Raw genomic sequence first — 18,166 nt, forward strand, 5'->3', positions numbered from 1 at the left:
ACATTTTGACCTTCGTAACTTTTTATACGAGACAGTTTAAAATGACGTAAACACTGCCGGCCTTCTTCCAAATCTCCGCGTACACACCTGGCATGAGTAAATACAGAAACTGTTTAATGATCAGTGCAATCTGTGGGTCGGACACCTCACCTTTGCGCGAACACCTGGAATTATCACAGTTTGATAAGTGATTCATACACACATGCTCATGAGAGAGTCGGAATCGTACAATGGTCTCTGCTTTCAGCAGATATTTCTTATGATTGTGGAAATGGTTTTTGTTGCTTACATTCAGATACTTTGCTCAGTTCATTTGCCAACACTGGAAATTGTCAGAGGTTTTGACTGAATGTCTGTGATAGAATAACGTCGCTGCGACAAATTCTTGTGACACAAACATGCAAAACGTGTTAAAATTAACCAAAGCGCGACAATGCGACAACGCGACATATTGGCTATTTGTCGCTTTGTCGCGTTGTCGCGTTGTCGCTTAATATATCTATTTTTTTTACCAAAAGGCGACAGTGCGCAACGCGACAGCTTTTGATGTTAAAATATGTCGAGTTGTCACATTGTCGCACTGTCGCGCTTTGGTTAGTTTTGACACGTTTTGTTTGTTTCAGAAGGGTGACAATGCGACAACGCAACAATGTTCTTTCCTGTGCACTAATTCTGTGTACATGTATTTCGACGCACAGAGTAACCAACTTACTTGCGTAATTCTTAAGACGAAATGCCCATCTAATGATGTACGTTTTCAAATTTATTTATTGTAATCAAACTTCAAAGGATATTACAGTCGGACATTTAAAATAAATATACGTTTTCGTGTTGAGGAACTATGTTTCGCGCAATTTAGTCGTTGTATGGCTAACGTGGCACAATTATGGTCAGAGGTACCGAATTTAATTATGTAAAAATTCAACGAGATACCAGAAAGTGATATGAAATTATCAGAAGAATTTAAATTGTCTACTGGTAGAGTGTCCGCCCGGAGAGCGGAAGGTCCGGGTATCGATCCCCGGCCGCGTCATACCAAAAGACGTTAACGCCTGTTACTTGTTGTTACCCTGCCTGGCGCTCGGCATTAAGGGGCTTAAACAAGGACTGGTCTGCTCGGAGTCAGCATACTGTGTCTGAGTGTGGTATTCATGTTAAACTGCGGCATGATGTCAGTAGCGGTAGCCATAGCAGAGGTAGCAGTAGTTAGTTAGTTGGTTTGTTGTTTCACGCCGCACTCAGCAATATTCCAGCTATATGACGGCAGTCTGTAAATAATCAAGTCTGGACCAGACGATCCAGTGATTGATATCATGAGCATCGATCCACGCAATTGTGATCGATGACATTCTTCAACCAAGTCAGCGAGCCTGACGACCCGCTCCCGTTTAATCGCCTCTTACGACAGGCATAGTCGCCTTTTATGGCAAGCATGGGGACCTATTCTACCCCCGATCTACACGGGTAAGCAGTCGTTGTAGTAGTAGTAGTAGTAGTAGTAGTAGTAGTAGTAGTAGTAGTAGTAGACGCAGTGCTATTATTGTTGTTATGACCAGTGCCAGACCAGCAGATAACACTCGAACAAACGCCCAAATTGTCCAATGACAAATAATGACTTGTCACATGTCTCGTAAATAACCCATACAACGATGCCGCGTTTAAAATAATACCAAATTTTATGGTAATATACTAATCTATAACACCGGCCATTGATCCATCGCCGAATAAAACAAGTATGATATTTGTACTGCAGTGGACAATGCGTTATGTCGCTGGGCCTGGAGGCAGAGTCTGCAACACGCTTATCACCAAGTCGGTAGGGGTCAAGCGAGGTCAATAGACTAGTCCATTGTTGTGTGTACTCTATCATCTCAGGCAAATATTGATACGTAAAGTGCAGGGTTTAACTGCTGTCGGGGAATGTATGGGACTTTAATACCCAAGACGTCTTATGAATTTATGATTAATTCTGCTTTTGAAAATATATTTGTTATTTTTTTATCGACAAGAAGAACATAATCTTGACATTTCATGGCGACTGAAGGTAGATTCTGTAAACAAATTGTGAAAACACATAATTTTGTATGTTATTTCAGTGTAGCATAAATAAACATAAATAAAGAATAATACATGACATGTAGGTGAAGTAAACATCATGGAAAATACATATATTAAATCGACAACTCAGACGTTAATTCACTGGCAAGGTCAATTTCCTTCATATTATTATTATTTTGCATACACTTACCATATACTAGTATAAATTATTGTGATATTAAGCAGTGTCAAATGATCTTAAATTCTGGTAGCAGATGTCATTCCCTGTTATAGGTAAACATGTTTACCGTACATTAGAAATGCAGACATGAAAAACCGTTTGCTATACTTACTAATGTTGCCACTTGTAAATACAAACATTAATATGAATGACGATTTATAACCATAAGGGGCGGTCGGGTAGCCTAGTGGTTAAAGCGTTCGCTCGTCACGCCGAAGACCCTGTTCGATTTCCGACATGGGTAGGTACAATGTGTGAAGCCTATATCTGGTGTCCCCCGCCGTGATATTGCTGGAATATTGCTAAAAGCGGCGTAAAACTATACTCACTCACTATAACCATTAATTGTCCCGTGTTAACATGCATGGTTTCTTTACTCGTGTAGTTCTTTCTAAAGGTTCTAATAAATAAAAACGTCAAAACCATTTCCTTTGTCATAAAAAATCTAAAACCCGTTGTACGATTCCGACTATATCTTTGGTCTGCGTTATGAATCACAAGACCGCCTCCGTGGTCTAGTGGTAGAGCGTCCGTCCGGAGAGCGGAAGGTCCGAGGTTCGATCCCCGGCCGCGTCATACCAAAAGACGTTAAAAGATGGTACTAGTTGATTCCCTGTCTGGCGCTCGGCATTAAGGGTTAAACAAGGACTGGTAGGCTCGGAGTCAGTATACTGTGTCTGAGTGGGGTATTCATGTTAAACTGCGGCATGGTATCTCAGTGAGCCAGCACTATAAATCGGCATCAGTCCGGACTAGTACAAGCAGCCACACAAACACACACACGTACATGCACGTCGCTATATAAGTGCAATAAACCCCATTTCACCTCACCTCACCTATGAATCACAAATGCCATTATTAAATGGCACGCACGTCGTGAGTACCCGCAAATCAAAGACCTAATACAAGGTGTAATCATACTCTGAGTGGATGCTCCTTCTCAATTTGAAGTGGAATCATCAACCCATTGGCTCCAATGATGCCCCTTATCGGCTAAATAGGGCACAACTCCAGCTAATGGAGACATACGACAATCACGACGCACTCATGTCACAGGGCTTCTTGTACCAGGTGTTTTCTCAGCGTTGTAGGTGATGTTGGTGGATGACGCTGATAGTGGTTGATTTTACCGTTACAGTAACGGTTTCATTGTACAAAATATGCCCATATTCAGCGAACTCTAATTAATCCGGATAATATCGTATATATCCGGATTAAAATAGTCCGGATTGACACGTTTCTGAAAAAAAACGATTCAAGGGTAATTTCCGTTTATATACATGTAACAGCAATTATAGACGAGATTGCCGACTTAATACGGTCAGGGTACAAGTAATAAAAGTACAAATGCCAAAACCAAAGAATAATTAGTCCTAAATGTTGCCGAAACAGATTCCTCAGGGCGCACAATGCAAAATCGGGATAAAACTTATATCAACGGATTACCGAAAATCTGTGATGGCACCATGTGTTCGCGACAAGGGTAAACCTGTCCGCTTTATCCATGTTTTTATTCTGAAATATGGTACTCGTCCTTTATCTTGTCTATATTCTATTCGGGGCGGTCGGGTAGCCTAGTGGTTAAAGCGTTCGCTCGTCACGCCGAAGACCCGGGATCGATTCCCGACATGGTTACAATGTGTGAAGCACATTTCTGGTGTCCCCCGCCGTGATATTGCTGGAATATTGCTAAAAGCGGCGTAAAACTATACTCACTCACTCACTATATTCTATCCAACTTCTTCCGAGAATATTGCATCAATTACGAGCTTCCAAAACCTCGAACATCGCAAATCAAATCTGTTTCATTAATTTGAGTGGTTGTAGACCAATCAGCGGTTCGTGAAGCTGTTTATATTCTTTATCCGACCATTATCCTTGCCTCCACTGCTCATCTCAATTGTGGAATTATTTTGGTAATAGGAGACATCGAGTTCAAGGGAAAAAAATAACCATCTTGAATTTGGACTCCATTGTAAGAATGAAGAATGCAGATGATCAATACCAATTTCAAATGGCATTGACTTGAATGACTTTAATATGTTATGGAAACAAGGCCGGGTCTTCAGAATGACATGGACGTCTTGGGCTTAAGAGTTTATTAATCACATGACCCTCTCGTCGCTTACAACTTGTAGCAAATTAAGGACATGTCGCTATTCCAGAAGACCAAAGCAATCTGATCTCCTCTGTGCCCTCATTCTGACTGGTCTCAACGTCACATGATACGAAACTGAATGGTAAGTTGGTTTACCGTTAGGATGGGGCGTGTTTCGATGATATGCACTCTCAAATCAGAGCTCGCCGGAAATACATCCGCGGGACAAAATGATCTTTAAATCTTCATTGAGCACTAAATCACGATGCGGAAAGCGCGATTTGGTAGTAGATCACGCGCGCTGTAAAACATGAAGCAATAGACGTAACGTAATGGAGGACAACGTGAGGCTAGGCACGTCGTTATCAGTGTGTCCAGATCTACAGGAGAGACAGCATGGCTTATCTTCTCAGGGAAGAGTCGGTAAGTGATATTGCTGGCAGACGTAGGTTCTGTTGCTTCCATAAAGTTTACTTGTTACATGTAACTTCTGTTACAGAGGTAAATATATGACTTGATCAAAAACGAGTGTCTCAGAGTGTCAGCGCAATTTGATTGTCGCTGTGTCTTAATGATTCGTTTCCGTTTATACATTTACCAGATGAAAACTGATTTGCTAATATGAGGCGATATTGCAGGTTTAAGCGAATAGACGTATTATGTTAGATAAGTGCCATGGTCCATATGATCGTCAGAAAATGTTGAAGAAATATTGTGTCGAACCAAGACGGAACCGTATTGATAGTTAAGGTATTGACAAAGGGACTGGATAATGAACAGGTCTTCTCTAGGATATGTTGATATGATGTGAAAGTTGTACCCGCAACGTATCGTGTGCTTGATAACAAAGTATCAGCCTTTGAAATGATGAATGAATGAATATTTAATTAAACTGTTATCTTATGAGGTATTTCACAACTGAAACCAAAAATATAGAAATTTAAGCCTAACAAATACATTGTATTACATGGCTATTACACAACGTTATAACGTAATTTGAATTGATGTTGGTTAGGACTTGTACAAGACCTTCCAAGAGAGATGACAAAGAGCCATTTCAGCAATGAAGGTTCACGTTACTTTAACATGGCTGCGGTTCTCAATCGATGAAGATTTTCTTTAAATGCTGCTTTGAAGTCGTGCATAGATTTATATTGACTCTGTGACGTTAATTTTGGGATAATCGATGTACTTTGTCTCTGAAAACATGTCGTGTCGTTTGATGCTGTTTTCTTGTAATGCACAGTGCATCTTATTTCACATAATTTTCATCATGTTTCCGTCCTTGCTTTTGATTTCCATGGACGGGTTTGATGGACGAGGTCTGTCTTTTGAAAAATGACGTCCTTCTGTGAAGTTGGTGAGAATTGTCAGTTATAACCATTTTACTGAAATGTCACCGCAGTAAGCTCATTTGAAACAACAGGAATAGATAAGATTAGATAATGGCCTCTGGAAAGAGGTCAAATGTAACAAATGGGATCATGTTATATTTGGGATTACGCTTTCTTAATAAAGAATAGTTGTACTTTACTGGGAAAGTGTTATCCCAAATATAACATATGTTACATGGAGACAGAGTAGATAATTACAGGCGCAGTCTCTCCTCCAGACCCTTTAGGTGAATAAAGAGTGTGACATTGTGATACAGCTCACACAGTTTTAAGGAAGCTATTGACATGGCACTCACGTACTGATTCCCGGAGAAATCTTGTACGGCATCAGATGTGATGCGCCCTATCTTTGTATGTAGGACTTTCTTGGCGCCAGTTTTCACATATTGCTTGGCATCTGCTTCCCAGCCTGTGCACTAAATCACTTGCAGTGCAAAGAGAATAACAACTGAAATGTCGACTTATTTTTAACAACTCTCAGCGAACTAGAATATACTTGATCAGGCCACTGCTAGACAGGAATCATTTTCTGGGATGTTTTCAAATCCGTTTTATAATTTGTTATTGACGTGTTCCGAATGTATGAACCACTCTTTTTATTTTTGTCTTGAAACGATATTAATTTTCAACTTTTTATTATATACTATGCAAAAATAGGGGACAGTGTGAATCACCAAGACACATCTTCTGGTGTATAAGTTATTGGCAAATGGAAATGATATGATCATATCTGTTGGGGATTTGGCGATCAGGGCCCAATTGCACAAAGCGATCTTAGCGCTAAGACTATCGTAAGCCTATGTTAAAGTATGGGAGTTAAGATAATCTTAGTGATAAGATTGCTTTGTGCAAGTGGGCCCAGATCTACACAGATCTAATAGTTGGTGGGATAAGGTGGGGGCGCACTGGATCGTTGAAGAGGTCGAGTGATCAAATTCGAAATTTGCACTATGCAGCCAGCGTCACTGATATCGAGAAAAAACACCTTTGTTGGACGGGTATGCACGAATTCTTCGGGGCATGCTTCTGATGATTCGACCAATGTTGACTCATGTTGTTCAACTCATCAGTGAGAGTAACACCAATGGTGGGTGGACGTTGACGTACACGTCTCCCAGTGATGTTCCAGGCGTGTTCAGTGGGAGGAAGGCCATGACTGAGTGCTTGCCTTTGCATGACATGGATGTTTTGCTGTTGGCGGAATTGGGTCACAATCCTGGCACAATGAGCACGTGCATTATCAACTTGAAAGATGAAACATCGCCCACCACATTGTCCAAATGGTACCACGAGTGATACAATTATATGATACCGACCCATACCATCATCGAAGCATCCCCCAAAACGATTATGCTGTACGACCTTAATGATCATACATCCCTCATTATGGCGTCTCCAAACCCAATTCCTTCGGTTATGGAAGTCGTGAGTGAACCCCGATTCTTAAAGAAAACAGGACATTAGCCCAAGGTCGATTATCCAAGTGCTGGCCGTCCTTACACCACGCGACCGCCTCCGTGGTCTTGTGGTAGAGCGTCCGCCCGGAGAGCGGAAGGTCCAGGGTTCGATCCCGGGCCGCGTCATACAAAAAGACGTTAAAAGATTGTACTTGTTGTTACCCTGTCTGGCGCTCGGCATTAAGGGGCTAAAACAAGGACTGGTCGGCTCGGAGTCAGTATACTGTGTCTGAGTGGGGTATTCATGTTAAACTGCGGCATGGTATCTCAGTGACCTAGCACTATAAATCGGCATCAGTCCGGACTAGTACAAGCAGCCACACACACACATACACGTACATGCACGTCGCTATATAAGTGCAATAATCTTGGACGCGACGTTAAACCCAATTTCACCTCACCTCACCTTACACCACGCGCCTCTGATTCAAATGACGTGCAGCAAGTTATGGGATAACACTTGGACGTCGTGCACGCAAATGCAACCTGTGCTGACGATATTTCGCACCGTCTGGGCACGGACTGTTATACCAGTTGATTGTTGCAACCGACCCCTTATCTCAATGGCAATTTGCAACCGGTTTCTAAATGCCATAGTTCTGACTAATATGGCCAGGGCGACGTCCATCATCGACGTTATGTGTTTGTTGATATGGTGCATACCATCTGCTGGTGGCAGACTGAGAAACATACAGCGATTGGGCAACAATATTCTAACGTGCGCCTACCTGCAATATGCTTATGGCACGGTAACATTCACCACGTTCTAAACGTCGCATGATCAATGTTGTTGCTTCCTTCATGACTGAATGTGTTATATAAGGTGTCTTTGTGCGTTTGGTTCCAAGAAAACAATATGCGGCTTCTCACAACCGAGTCTGACATTCGTCAACACTCGCCCCTTTCCGTAACCTGCAAGAAGACTCGTCCCCCTATCGATGAATGTTATGTGCGAAAATACGACAAACCAATCAGAATGCACGTACGATTTCAAGTTCTTCGTCAAAGAATCCCTCAGAAATATTTTTTTATTTTACATGTCTTGCATCTAAAAATATACCCAAGACATAGTTAAATGTGTTCAGTCATACTGTATAATTCCGCACGTCCCAATTAGCTTTAAATTACATCTGAAATATATATAATACATGGGGAACTAATATGTGAACCATTACGCAACGAGTTGACAATTGTTTTAGGTATGCCCGTTTGCGCTAAGACGGAACCCGGTCACAAAAATGGCCATGAGAGGGGCACGAGTCGCTATTCGGCTTGTTCCGGAATAACACGAGTTGGACACGAATGCCGAGTCTGAGTGACAATGGTAAATCTGGCACACTACCCCTTGCACGTGCTGTCCGAGGTTACGTGTTTCATGACTGTCACAACGTTGTGTTTGGGAGCTTGATTTCTTCGTAAATGTTCCTGACACATAAATCACTTACTTTCATTGCCAGGCACTGGTGTATTTTCCTGTAGTTTCTCCTCAAAGCAAAATGTCCTCTACCTTTTTTGTATAGTTTTTATCATAGTTTGATCATTAGTGTTTAAGGTCGTTTCTTTTATTTACTGTACACTGCCTGACAAAATAAAATATACACCTATGTTTCATAGTAACTTAAACTGAAACAAACAAGTAATGGTTACTCAATGGTGATGTAATATAAGGAGCAGGGTGAAGCAGGAAAGCAGGTTTGCATCAGTTCACAGGTACCACACATCAACGATTTGATAACGTCTGTAATGTTTCGTTCAAATCAAGTCTTCAAGTGTTTACTTTCTTTGCCAGGCACTGTATGTCTAATCATCTTTGTTTAGCTAGGCACGGAGAGTCATATGTTGATTCGGTTTCAAAATTCTATACGTCAAGTATTCGTATCGTATGAGGAGCGGTCGGGTAGTCTTGTGGTTAAAGCGTTCGCTCGTCACGCCGAAGACCCGTGTTTGATTCCCGACATGGGTACAATGTGTGAAGCCCATTTCTGGTGTTCCCAGCAGGGTTATTGCGGGGAATATTGCTAAAAGCGGCGTAAAACCAAACTCACTCACGTATCGTATGAACAAAGGATGATTGACACAGGGTAGTGAAGAGTCCACCAATATATTATGGTAAGGTCAAGTTCCATGTATCCAATCAACAAAGTAGGTACGGCAGCGTTATAAACGTTCACTACACTACACCCTGATGGGTTAATCATGTTTTACTCAATATCATATCTTGTTGCAAAGTTGTCTGAAATTGCATTTACATGGTACAACTTGATAAGATTTACCGTGTGAACGCACCGTCATTTTAAAGCAGCGTTAAATGTTACATGCCCACCGACTCTCCAAAGACCATGTTAATACAGTTACGTTTTACATACATTACTCATTGGACACTAACATTGAAAAATCAGTTCAGCCATACCAGCCACTTGTAGTGTGACACAATATGTTGATCAAAAACTGCCTTCGGCCGTTTTATAATAGATGACTATATACACAAACAGGCATAATAGCTTCAAGCACGAAACTAATCTGTCCAACCACGAACGTATAATGGACACAGCTGAAGTCTCCCAAGGTGTTGTAGCTACAAGGGTGATAACCGTTACAGACAGATTAACATCTAATCAAGTTGAAAAGTTAATTGCCAGCAGGACAGTCGCGTCACGGGGGATGCTGTGGATGAAGCGGTCACAAGCAGGACCTACTCCACAACCTGGGCCACCCCCCTCAGGGAATGTGCATTATACACACGTCCAAACCATAGTGTTCCAGAACCGCCAAGACATCACTATCAGCGTTCGTTATGACAGGAAATACACCTACGGTCGTTATTGAGATATCGCGATGTAGGGCTTGTGTTAAAATTATACCTGCTGTCAAAATTTCCAAGTGCATAGTTATAGTATAAACTGTGTCTTGTCTTAGCGTTAGCTGTGTCTCGTCTCAACATTATCCGTGTAGAGTCTAAGTATTATCTGTCTTGCATGATCTGTATCTTGGTATAGTATAAATAATATCTTGTATAAGCATGATCTATGTCTTGATATAGTATAAACAATATATCGTATTAGCATGATCTGTGTCTTGATATACAGTAAACTACGGTCATAACGAACACGCTTATAACGAACTGACGGATATAACGAACTTACTTTTTTGGACCCGACAATTTGCTGTAGTTATACTTATATATGCTTATAACGAACTACGGTTATATCGAACTAAAATTAGTAGTCCCTTTGAGTTCGTTATAACCGTAGTTTACTGTAGTATAAACAATATCTTGTATTAGCATGATCTGTGTCTTTGTATAGTATAAACAATATCTTATATTAGCATTAGCTGTGTCGTGTCTTGGCGTAATCGGTGTTTCCAGATACAGCAAATATAAGCGGCGAAACCCTTTCCATGACCATAAGAAATCCATTGATGAGCATGTGTTTATGAATCACCGTCACATGGTGATGATACCAGGGTCCACTTGCACAAAGCGATCTTAGCGCTAAGATGATCTTAACTCCCATACTTTAACATAGGCTTACAATAGTCTTAGCGCTAAGATCGTTTTGTGCAAGTGGGCCCAGGTGTTCGCGAAAAGGTCAGCATATCCTGCCCCGTCCTACTGTTGGGCGCCATACATTCTACGTGATAGGAGACGCCACAGCCCGGTGTGACATATATTCCGAATGTTGGTTAATCTATGAAAGCAGAAAGTACAGATAAGACGTATACGGGGCAGTGAACCCACGTTAACTTGACATCGAGGTCCCGTTCCACAAGGCGCTACGACTTCCATATGCCTATTTTAAAGTATGGGACTACGATCGTCCAAGTGCTAAGATCGTTTTGTGAAACGGGTCCCAGGGGTAGCACGTAGTTCGTGACAACGAAGTGTCGATATTAGATCATAATGAGGCTATAACAGAGATCTTTGCTGCATTAGACATGTTTTTTATATACTTAAGCGTGAAAGACTGAATTTTCCGAAGTTAAGAAAAGGGATATTTTCATTGCAGCGAACATAACAATTAATATTTCGGTGCAATGAACATAAAACTTAATATTTCACTGCTGTGAAAATAACACTTTGACGGATCTATTGTCATACAAGAGTGATATCCCCTCAAATTGTCTCCCTTTGTCGTAAGTGTCTGGCCTGTTCACAAACTGTTGACTTCCTTTTAACGTTAGTTCCACATTGACAAGGCAAAATAATGACAGACGGTCATTTATAGGGTTAATATCGCTTAATGGCGTTTGTTATTCTCTTGAAAATGTTTTGTAAATTTCTCACTTAACTCGATCGAGACCGTTCTTTTCGCAAAGCGCCATTTTTGTTTCTTGACCAGCTTGTATTCTTTGGCCTCCAACAGCGGTCTCGAACCTTCAAGAATATTTTTTGTTTATGTTGATTTTGTATATAAGCATATCTAAATGTATGATACAGAATTTGCGTGCCCCTAAATATTTTTTGTTACTTTTGTTTCTTTTTTTTTAAGATATTGTAAACACGAAACTACCTTTTTAGTCGCAAATACAATGGGTGGTGAACCGCCCCTGTGTGTTAGGTAAGGAGAATTTACGTTTCAAGGTTTTCCATTTGTAATGAAATAATAATACACAAAAAGTATATAATAAATAGAATATTCCATGTGTCCCGTAAGATATCCTCTATATATCGACTTAGCTGAGGTACACTATTGCTAAACGTACTGGAGCACTTAACTTAACTTTGACTTAACTTTCCAATTTAAACCGTTGGTGTTACGTATAGTGACGTCATGATGTGGTCATCTCGACAAAACAGGTATTTGGTGGGGTTTTGGAATGTGTTCGATAAATAATGAAAATACAAGTACAAAGAGATGTTGCTGAAGAGTGTTAGTAGTTTACACGCAACTCTTTGGCAGGAGTACTGCAGTGCGCGGCAGTCTAGCTTCACCTCTGATTGGTCCACAACCACTCAAATTAATAAATTAACAGATTTGATTGCGATGTTCCAGGTTTAAGAAGCTCGTAATTGATCCAATATTCTCGGAAGAAGTTAGATAGAAGGAAAATGTGTATTACATTTCACAATACAAACGGGGGCACGGATGGCCCAGTCGCTTTGCAGAGTTGCGTCCTTTGGGCACGCCAGAAACCTACGATTGAGGTTTCAAAACCCGGTTCGCCCCGATTATGTTTCTAGGTTTGTCAGCACCATACCCGTGCTCGTGGGTTTCACCAAAGTGGTAAACGTCTGACACCTGCATCACTTCGGGCTTTCCTTCCACATTAAGCTGACACGCCACGATATAGCTGGAATATTGTTAAAAGCAGCGTTAAACCAAACTCACTCACTCACTCGCAATACAAACCTTCATATATTCGACATGTTGACCCTTTCCGTGAACCCCTAGTGTCATCACTGATATTTAGCGATCCATTCATATTAATATTCACCACCGTTTTACGCCCAAGGAAACCTTTTTCTGCAGATCATCGAGATGTTTATTCTCTCTTGGGCGCTAACGTTATATATATCCGGACAACAAACGCCATGATTTTGGAAGTAACCGTAGGGCTACGACTATCGTAACTCCCTCAGTAACACAGGCTTACCGTTGTCTTAGCGCTGAGATCCTTTTTGTGAAACCTGGCCTTAGAGTAAATAACCTGTTGCCTGTTATAAAGACCCTAAGTATGAATAGTAACCATTTAACATAGATTTTATGCTTAGCGCGCGGTCAAACTATCAAGTCCTCAATGATATAGTGACTATATCTCTTTCTGCGAGCATGAATAACCATCGGGTAGCCTAGTGGTTAAAGCGTTCCCTAGTCACGCCGAAGACCCGGGTTCGATTCCCGACATGTTTACAATGTGTGAAGCCCATTTCTGGTGTCCCCCGCCGTGATATTGCTGGAATATTGCTAAAAGCTAAAAGCAGTGTCCATTGTACAATACCGCTATATCATAAGCATGAGTATATGAATCACTATCAAATTGTGACGGTACCAGCTGCTCGCACAAAGGTGAGCGTATCCTGCCCCATCGGCGGTACCCGACACAAACACATGCAAAGTCAAGTCAATTGTTCACCTGAAAAAAAACACGGGAACATATGGTACAAGTCAAAATAGGGAGTTGCATCAGACATAATTTTTGTCACTAATGCGTCAACGTTACGTTGTAAAATACTTTCCTCAAAACCTCCCCAATTCCGCAAGCTTCCGACTTAAACCATATTCGAGAGATAACACCCTCAACAACTGGCACTGCTGACTGTATGCCAAGTCCCCAGTACTGATCCATGCGACACTGCATCAGCCTGGTGTATTCCCCAATACAACCTCATCGATCTGGTGCCCCTTCAATATACCTCTCTCTCTCACTTTCAGCGCGACTCGCCGGAGGACGAGGAAGAAGAAGTCCCCCTCCCATCCAGGTAGGACCAGCTTACCGCTAAACATTCTTGATCTCGTGTAGTTCTTACTGCTGCCAGATGTATCCCATCCAGTGGCATTGGTGCATATGCTCTATGAAGCATTGTCGAGTCTTCTCTGGGCTGGGAAGGAAAAAGGCATGGTTTGCATGTGTTATTTAGTTCCTGTTGTGTTGTGTATGAGGACGACACTGTGAAGCGGAAAGCGACGTGGCTGGGATATCCTGTTGCAAGGGTTCGTTGGTCGAAAACATTAAGTTATTGTATTTTTTACCAAAGGCGAGAAATAGTTTTGAGCACAGTAGTTTATGTCGCGTATGTGTTGATGTCCGAAATGTAGCAAAGTTCGTTTATATTTTGGTTTGCATGAATTTGATGAAGTGTTGCTGTTGCTAGAATCCCCGGACATGATGTCAAAGGAATTCGTTCACCTGAGTCTTAGACATAAACCTTTCGTATTTGCCCTGATACACGAGGATGCACTACATTACGCTGATCGTTATATTTGACGAGGTAGAATAGTTTCTATTCATATAGACACGCATGTTTCAGAACCTATCCCAAGTAGACAAAACCTTTCATATTCATAAGAAATCTCTTTAGTAAAGTTGGTTGTACGCGATTGTATCCAATTTTAGGCATGGCACCAAATCTTTGAATTAAATGGGTTTTTAATATTTTAAACGCTGTAGCCCTTGAGTAATAATATTTAGTCAATTTTGCCTTATCACTATGATGCTTTCTAGTTCCCGGTGTGAACCAAAGTGTAAATAAATTCATGTTTCTATAGTTTGTTACCCACTAGTATTTACAGTGAGACATTGTTACTCTAGATCTGTTAATTCGGAAGCCTCGCGGTTGGACGATCGCAGGTTCATATATAACCCCGTGACATTATTTCATTAACCCGTATCACTGAGGACGGCACAGACCGGATAAACGGGGTTTCACTGTACATACACACAAACATGTATGTCCGTCAACCATATGATCGTTATGTAATGTTATGCTAATCATTTGATGTATAGCCCCGTGGAGATTCCGGGTTAATATTGATCTACAGCAACCCATGCTTGGTCGTAAGAGGCGACTAACGGGATCGGGTGGGCAGGCTCGCTGACTTAGTTGATGCATGTCATCGTATCCCAATTGCGTAGATCGATGCTCATGATGTCCATCACTAGACTGCCTGGTCCAGACTCGATTATTTACAGACCGCCGTCATATAGCTGGAATACTGCTGAGTGCGGCGTTGAACAACAAACAAACATTTGATGTATAACAGAATGATCGCATTAAAAGTCCGCTAGTCCAGATATAAAACTGACAGTATTCACCAAGTGGTGTGTGTGTTTTAATGGCTCCACTTTAAGTGATTTAAAGCGTTTAAATCACAACCGGTAAATAATACAGATTATGTCACAGGTGGCCAGATGCAGTCACGAAGGATCTACCTTGTAATGTGCTAAGGACGATCACGTTACAAATTAACCCAACTTTCTATACATGTTACATTCTAAATTATGTATCGCATTTAGTCAACAATTAATGGATGATGCCTTCAACTGTGACCAATCTCTTTCAATTATCGCCTGATGTATCCCCTACTGACATACTAACCCGTGTATTGCTAGTAGTTGCATATAAATGTTCATACCAATGACGTCTTGGAATGTTCATTGCGCGATCTTGCCCAGCTTACGTTACCTTATGCTACCAGTACCTTTAACAGTGGAGTGTTCATCTCGTGGGATGAGACGTCGAGTGTTCCTGCCCCAGGGGAAACAATCAATGGATATTATACAGTCTGTTCACGGCAATATACACATCCATGAATTCACGAGTATCATCTATTGTCAATTATGCAATGATTTGAGACAGCGACCCTAGTGTACACTGATCACCGCGGACAGGGGACATTCATACAAAGACGAGGACATGACCATCATCTTGCCAGCTAGCCGGTGGGTCCTATGTTGTTCCAGTTTCTTCTCTGTTGCTCATTGGCGTATTTAGAATTAAATTTTGATGACATAATTATCATTTGTTTAACCTTGACAGGTATACAGTACAGTAAAATACGGTTATAACGAACTCAAAGGGACCACTAACTTTAGTTTGTTATAACCGTAGTTCGTTATAAGCATATATACAGTATAACAATAGCAAATAGTCGGGACAAAAAAATCAGTTCGTTTGTCCGTCAGTTCGTTATAAGCGTGTTCGTTATAAACGTTCTTTACTGTATATGTATAACCGTACAACTCAGCTTATACATTGCTGAGATGATGACAACCTGTGACCCTTTCTGTATGTAGATAGCAGAATATGTGGAATATTGGCGTGCACGGGCCTGAGTACTGTATCCCATATGACTCGTAAACACAATTTACGTATATCCTTTTTTGACAAACGGTGATAAACTTATGAATATGTTAAGTGTGTTATCGTTGTATGAATATATTCGGTGTTTAAACAGCTGTATAAGGACTTTAAAGTTCTTTCAATGTCAAACTGTATTGATTTTGACGACTGTTTTAGTTTATCTTTCTCTGCACTGCTTGATGCATCAACATAATGTGCCTGCGTATGTGTGTGTTAGGATTTATTAAGTTTTAGAGACCTTCACGTACTGACATTATGCTATAGATATATTTGATTTATGTTCAAATGTATCATGGAACGTTAGAGATGTTAGCATGTTTGATCAAACTCCACTGCAGCGGAATCAAACAATTCATTCCATGAGTAGAAATGACCAGATAAATACTACGCGTAACAAGCACCCCTCAATACTAAAAACGTAATCTGACCTTAAACTCTCCATATTCAGGTTGAGCGGGGTTCTAAAGAGTATTGAAACGAGGCTATTGTGAGTGTTCGGGACATCTTCCTTGCCCCACGCTCACACAAAAACCGCGTCTCGTCGGATTCAGAAAGGTTTTCTTAAGATTTCCTGCACATTGTTCTTACTGAGACATAACTGGGTCACACAGAGACTATACGGTGTGTCTATCAAGTCTGACTTCTGTCTTCATCGAATATGTTTTAAAGAACGGCTTGTCATGGTAACATGAACATTGCATAGCTGAGTGTATTCCCTTGTAGGATTGACGTTGTTGGTGAATAAAGAGCAGCGTTTAAATGCAAACACATTGTTCGGAATCTTGTGATTGTACAACCCCCTGGAGTAAACATGTGGGATAGTGGGTCAATAGCGATCTTCAGTCTCAGGGATGTGCCGCCTGGTTGAAACAAGGGAAAACACGTTTAGATAAACAAGAAATTGCCTGTGAACAATCTTATCGTCAAATATGTATTTTACTGCTGGAGCGTTTCGGCGATAACTTTCTAATTGTAGCAAAACGCCATCCATCAGAATCTTGTACACGATTTTGTTGCGATGTGACTATGATGTAGAAATTATGTTGCTGTGATATGGCGGTGGCTTCTGTAAAGTAGCCCTGATATGGATGTTATATTGCTGTGGTGATCCTTTTATGTAACTCTAAGGCTGTGTTGATGCTGACGTGATATTGCTGTGATGTTGATCTGATATTACTGTGATGTGGCTATTGCTACGGTGAAGAAGCCCCATATTGTTATGGGGATGCTGTTATGCAGCTCTAATTTCTTTTTTTACTGTTGCTGTTATATAGCTGTACTTTTGTTTTACTGTAGCTGTAATGTTGTTTTGATGTTGCTGTGTTGGAGCTGTGGTGGGTAAGCGGGGTTAAACGCCGTTTTGAACAGAATTCCAGTTATATCACGGCGTGTCAGCTCGATGTTGGGGGAAAGCCCGAAGTGATGCAGGTGTCAGACGTTTACCACTTTGGTGTAACCCACGAGCACGGGTATGGCGCTGACACATCTAGATACATAATCCGGGCGAACCGGGATTAGAACCCACATTCATAGATTTAAGCGTGCCCAGTGAGTGAGTGAGTGAGTGAGTCAGTGAGTGAGTATGGTTTTACGCCGCTTTTAGCAATATTCAAGCAATATCACGGCGGGGGTCACCAGAAATGTCGGGAATCGAACCCGGGTCTTCGGCGTGACGAGCGAACGCTTTAACCACTAGGTTACCGGACCGCCCATAAGTGTGCCGAAGGGACGCAAATCCGCACAGCGAGTTCCGGCGCTTTACAGGACCGGGCCATACATGCCCCCGATTGAGCTGTGGTGTTGTGATGTAGCATGGTTTTCTATATTATCGCGGTGGTTAATTTATAATGGATCGTGATGGCGAATGCTTACTCACACATTAACTATGTCATACGCAAAATGTTTCTGGTTCTTTATTCAACTTTGATGACGCATCAATAAGGATTGATCGATGCTGATTTTCTTTACCAATTTTAGTAAACAATATACCTTCATTAGCGACTCAAGGGCGGGCAACTCTTATTATCGCGCTATCACTATTGTGTGTGTGATATGTGTGGATTATGTTGTTTACATCACTTCCTGTTTTGGATTATGCATAATCAGTTTTCATATGACCTAGGTTGGGTCAAAGGA

At 41.2% G+C, this 18,166-nt stretch overlaps 1 protein-coding gene across 7 annotated transcripts in view; it reads left to right on the plus strand.

Moving 5' to 3' along the window:
• The window catches only part of LOC124145526 (cyclic nucleotide-gated cation channel alpha-3-like), a 73,632-nt gene that overhangs the window by 17,098 nt on the left and 38,368 nt on the right, over positions 1–18,166 (plus strand). For 5 of the 7 annotated variants that reach the window (XM_046515346.2, XM_046515313.2, XM_046515325.2 and 2 more), the window contains one exon: positions 13,602–13,648. In XM_046515346.2, the coding sequence (XP_046371302.2) occupies positions 13,602–13,648 (47 nt within the window). Of the gene's footprint in view, positions 1–4,756; positions 4,800–13,601; positions 13,649–15,236; positions 15,610–18,166 lie in introns of those variants that run through there. The other 2 variants (XM_048402836.1, XM_046515354.2) reach the window with 2 other exon arrangements.

The sequence above is a fragment of the Haliotis rufescens genome, unplaced genomic scaffold, assembly GCF_023055435.1.
Source record: "Haliotis rufescens isolate VD_foot unplaced genomic scaffold, xgHalRufe1.0.p SCAF_3, whole genome shotgun sequence".
Taxonomy (NCBI): Eukaryota; Metazoa; Mollusca; class Gastropoda; order Lepetellida; family Haliotidae; genus Haliotis; species Haliotis rufescens.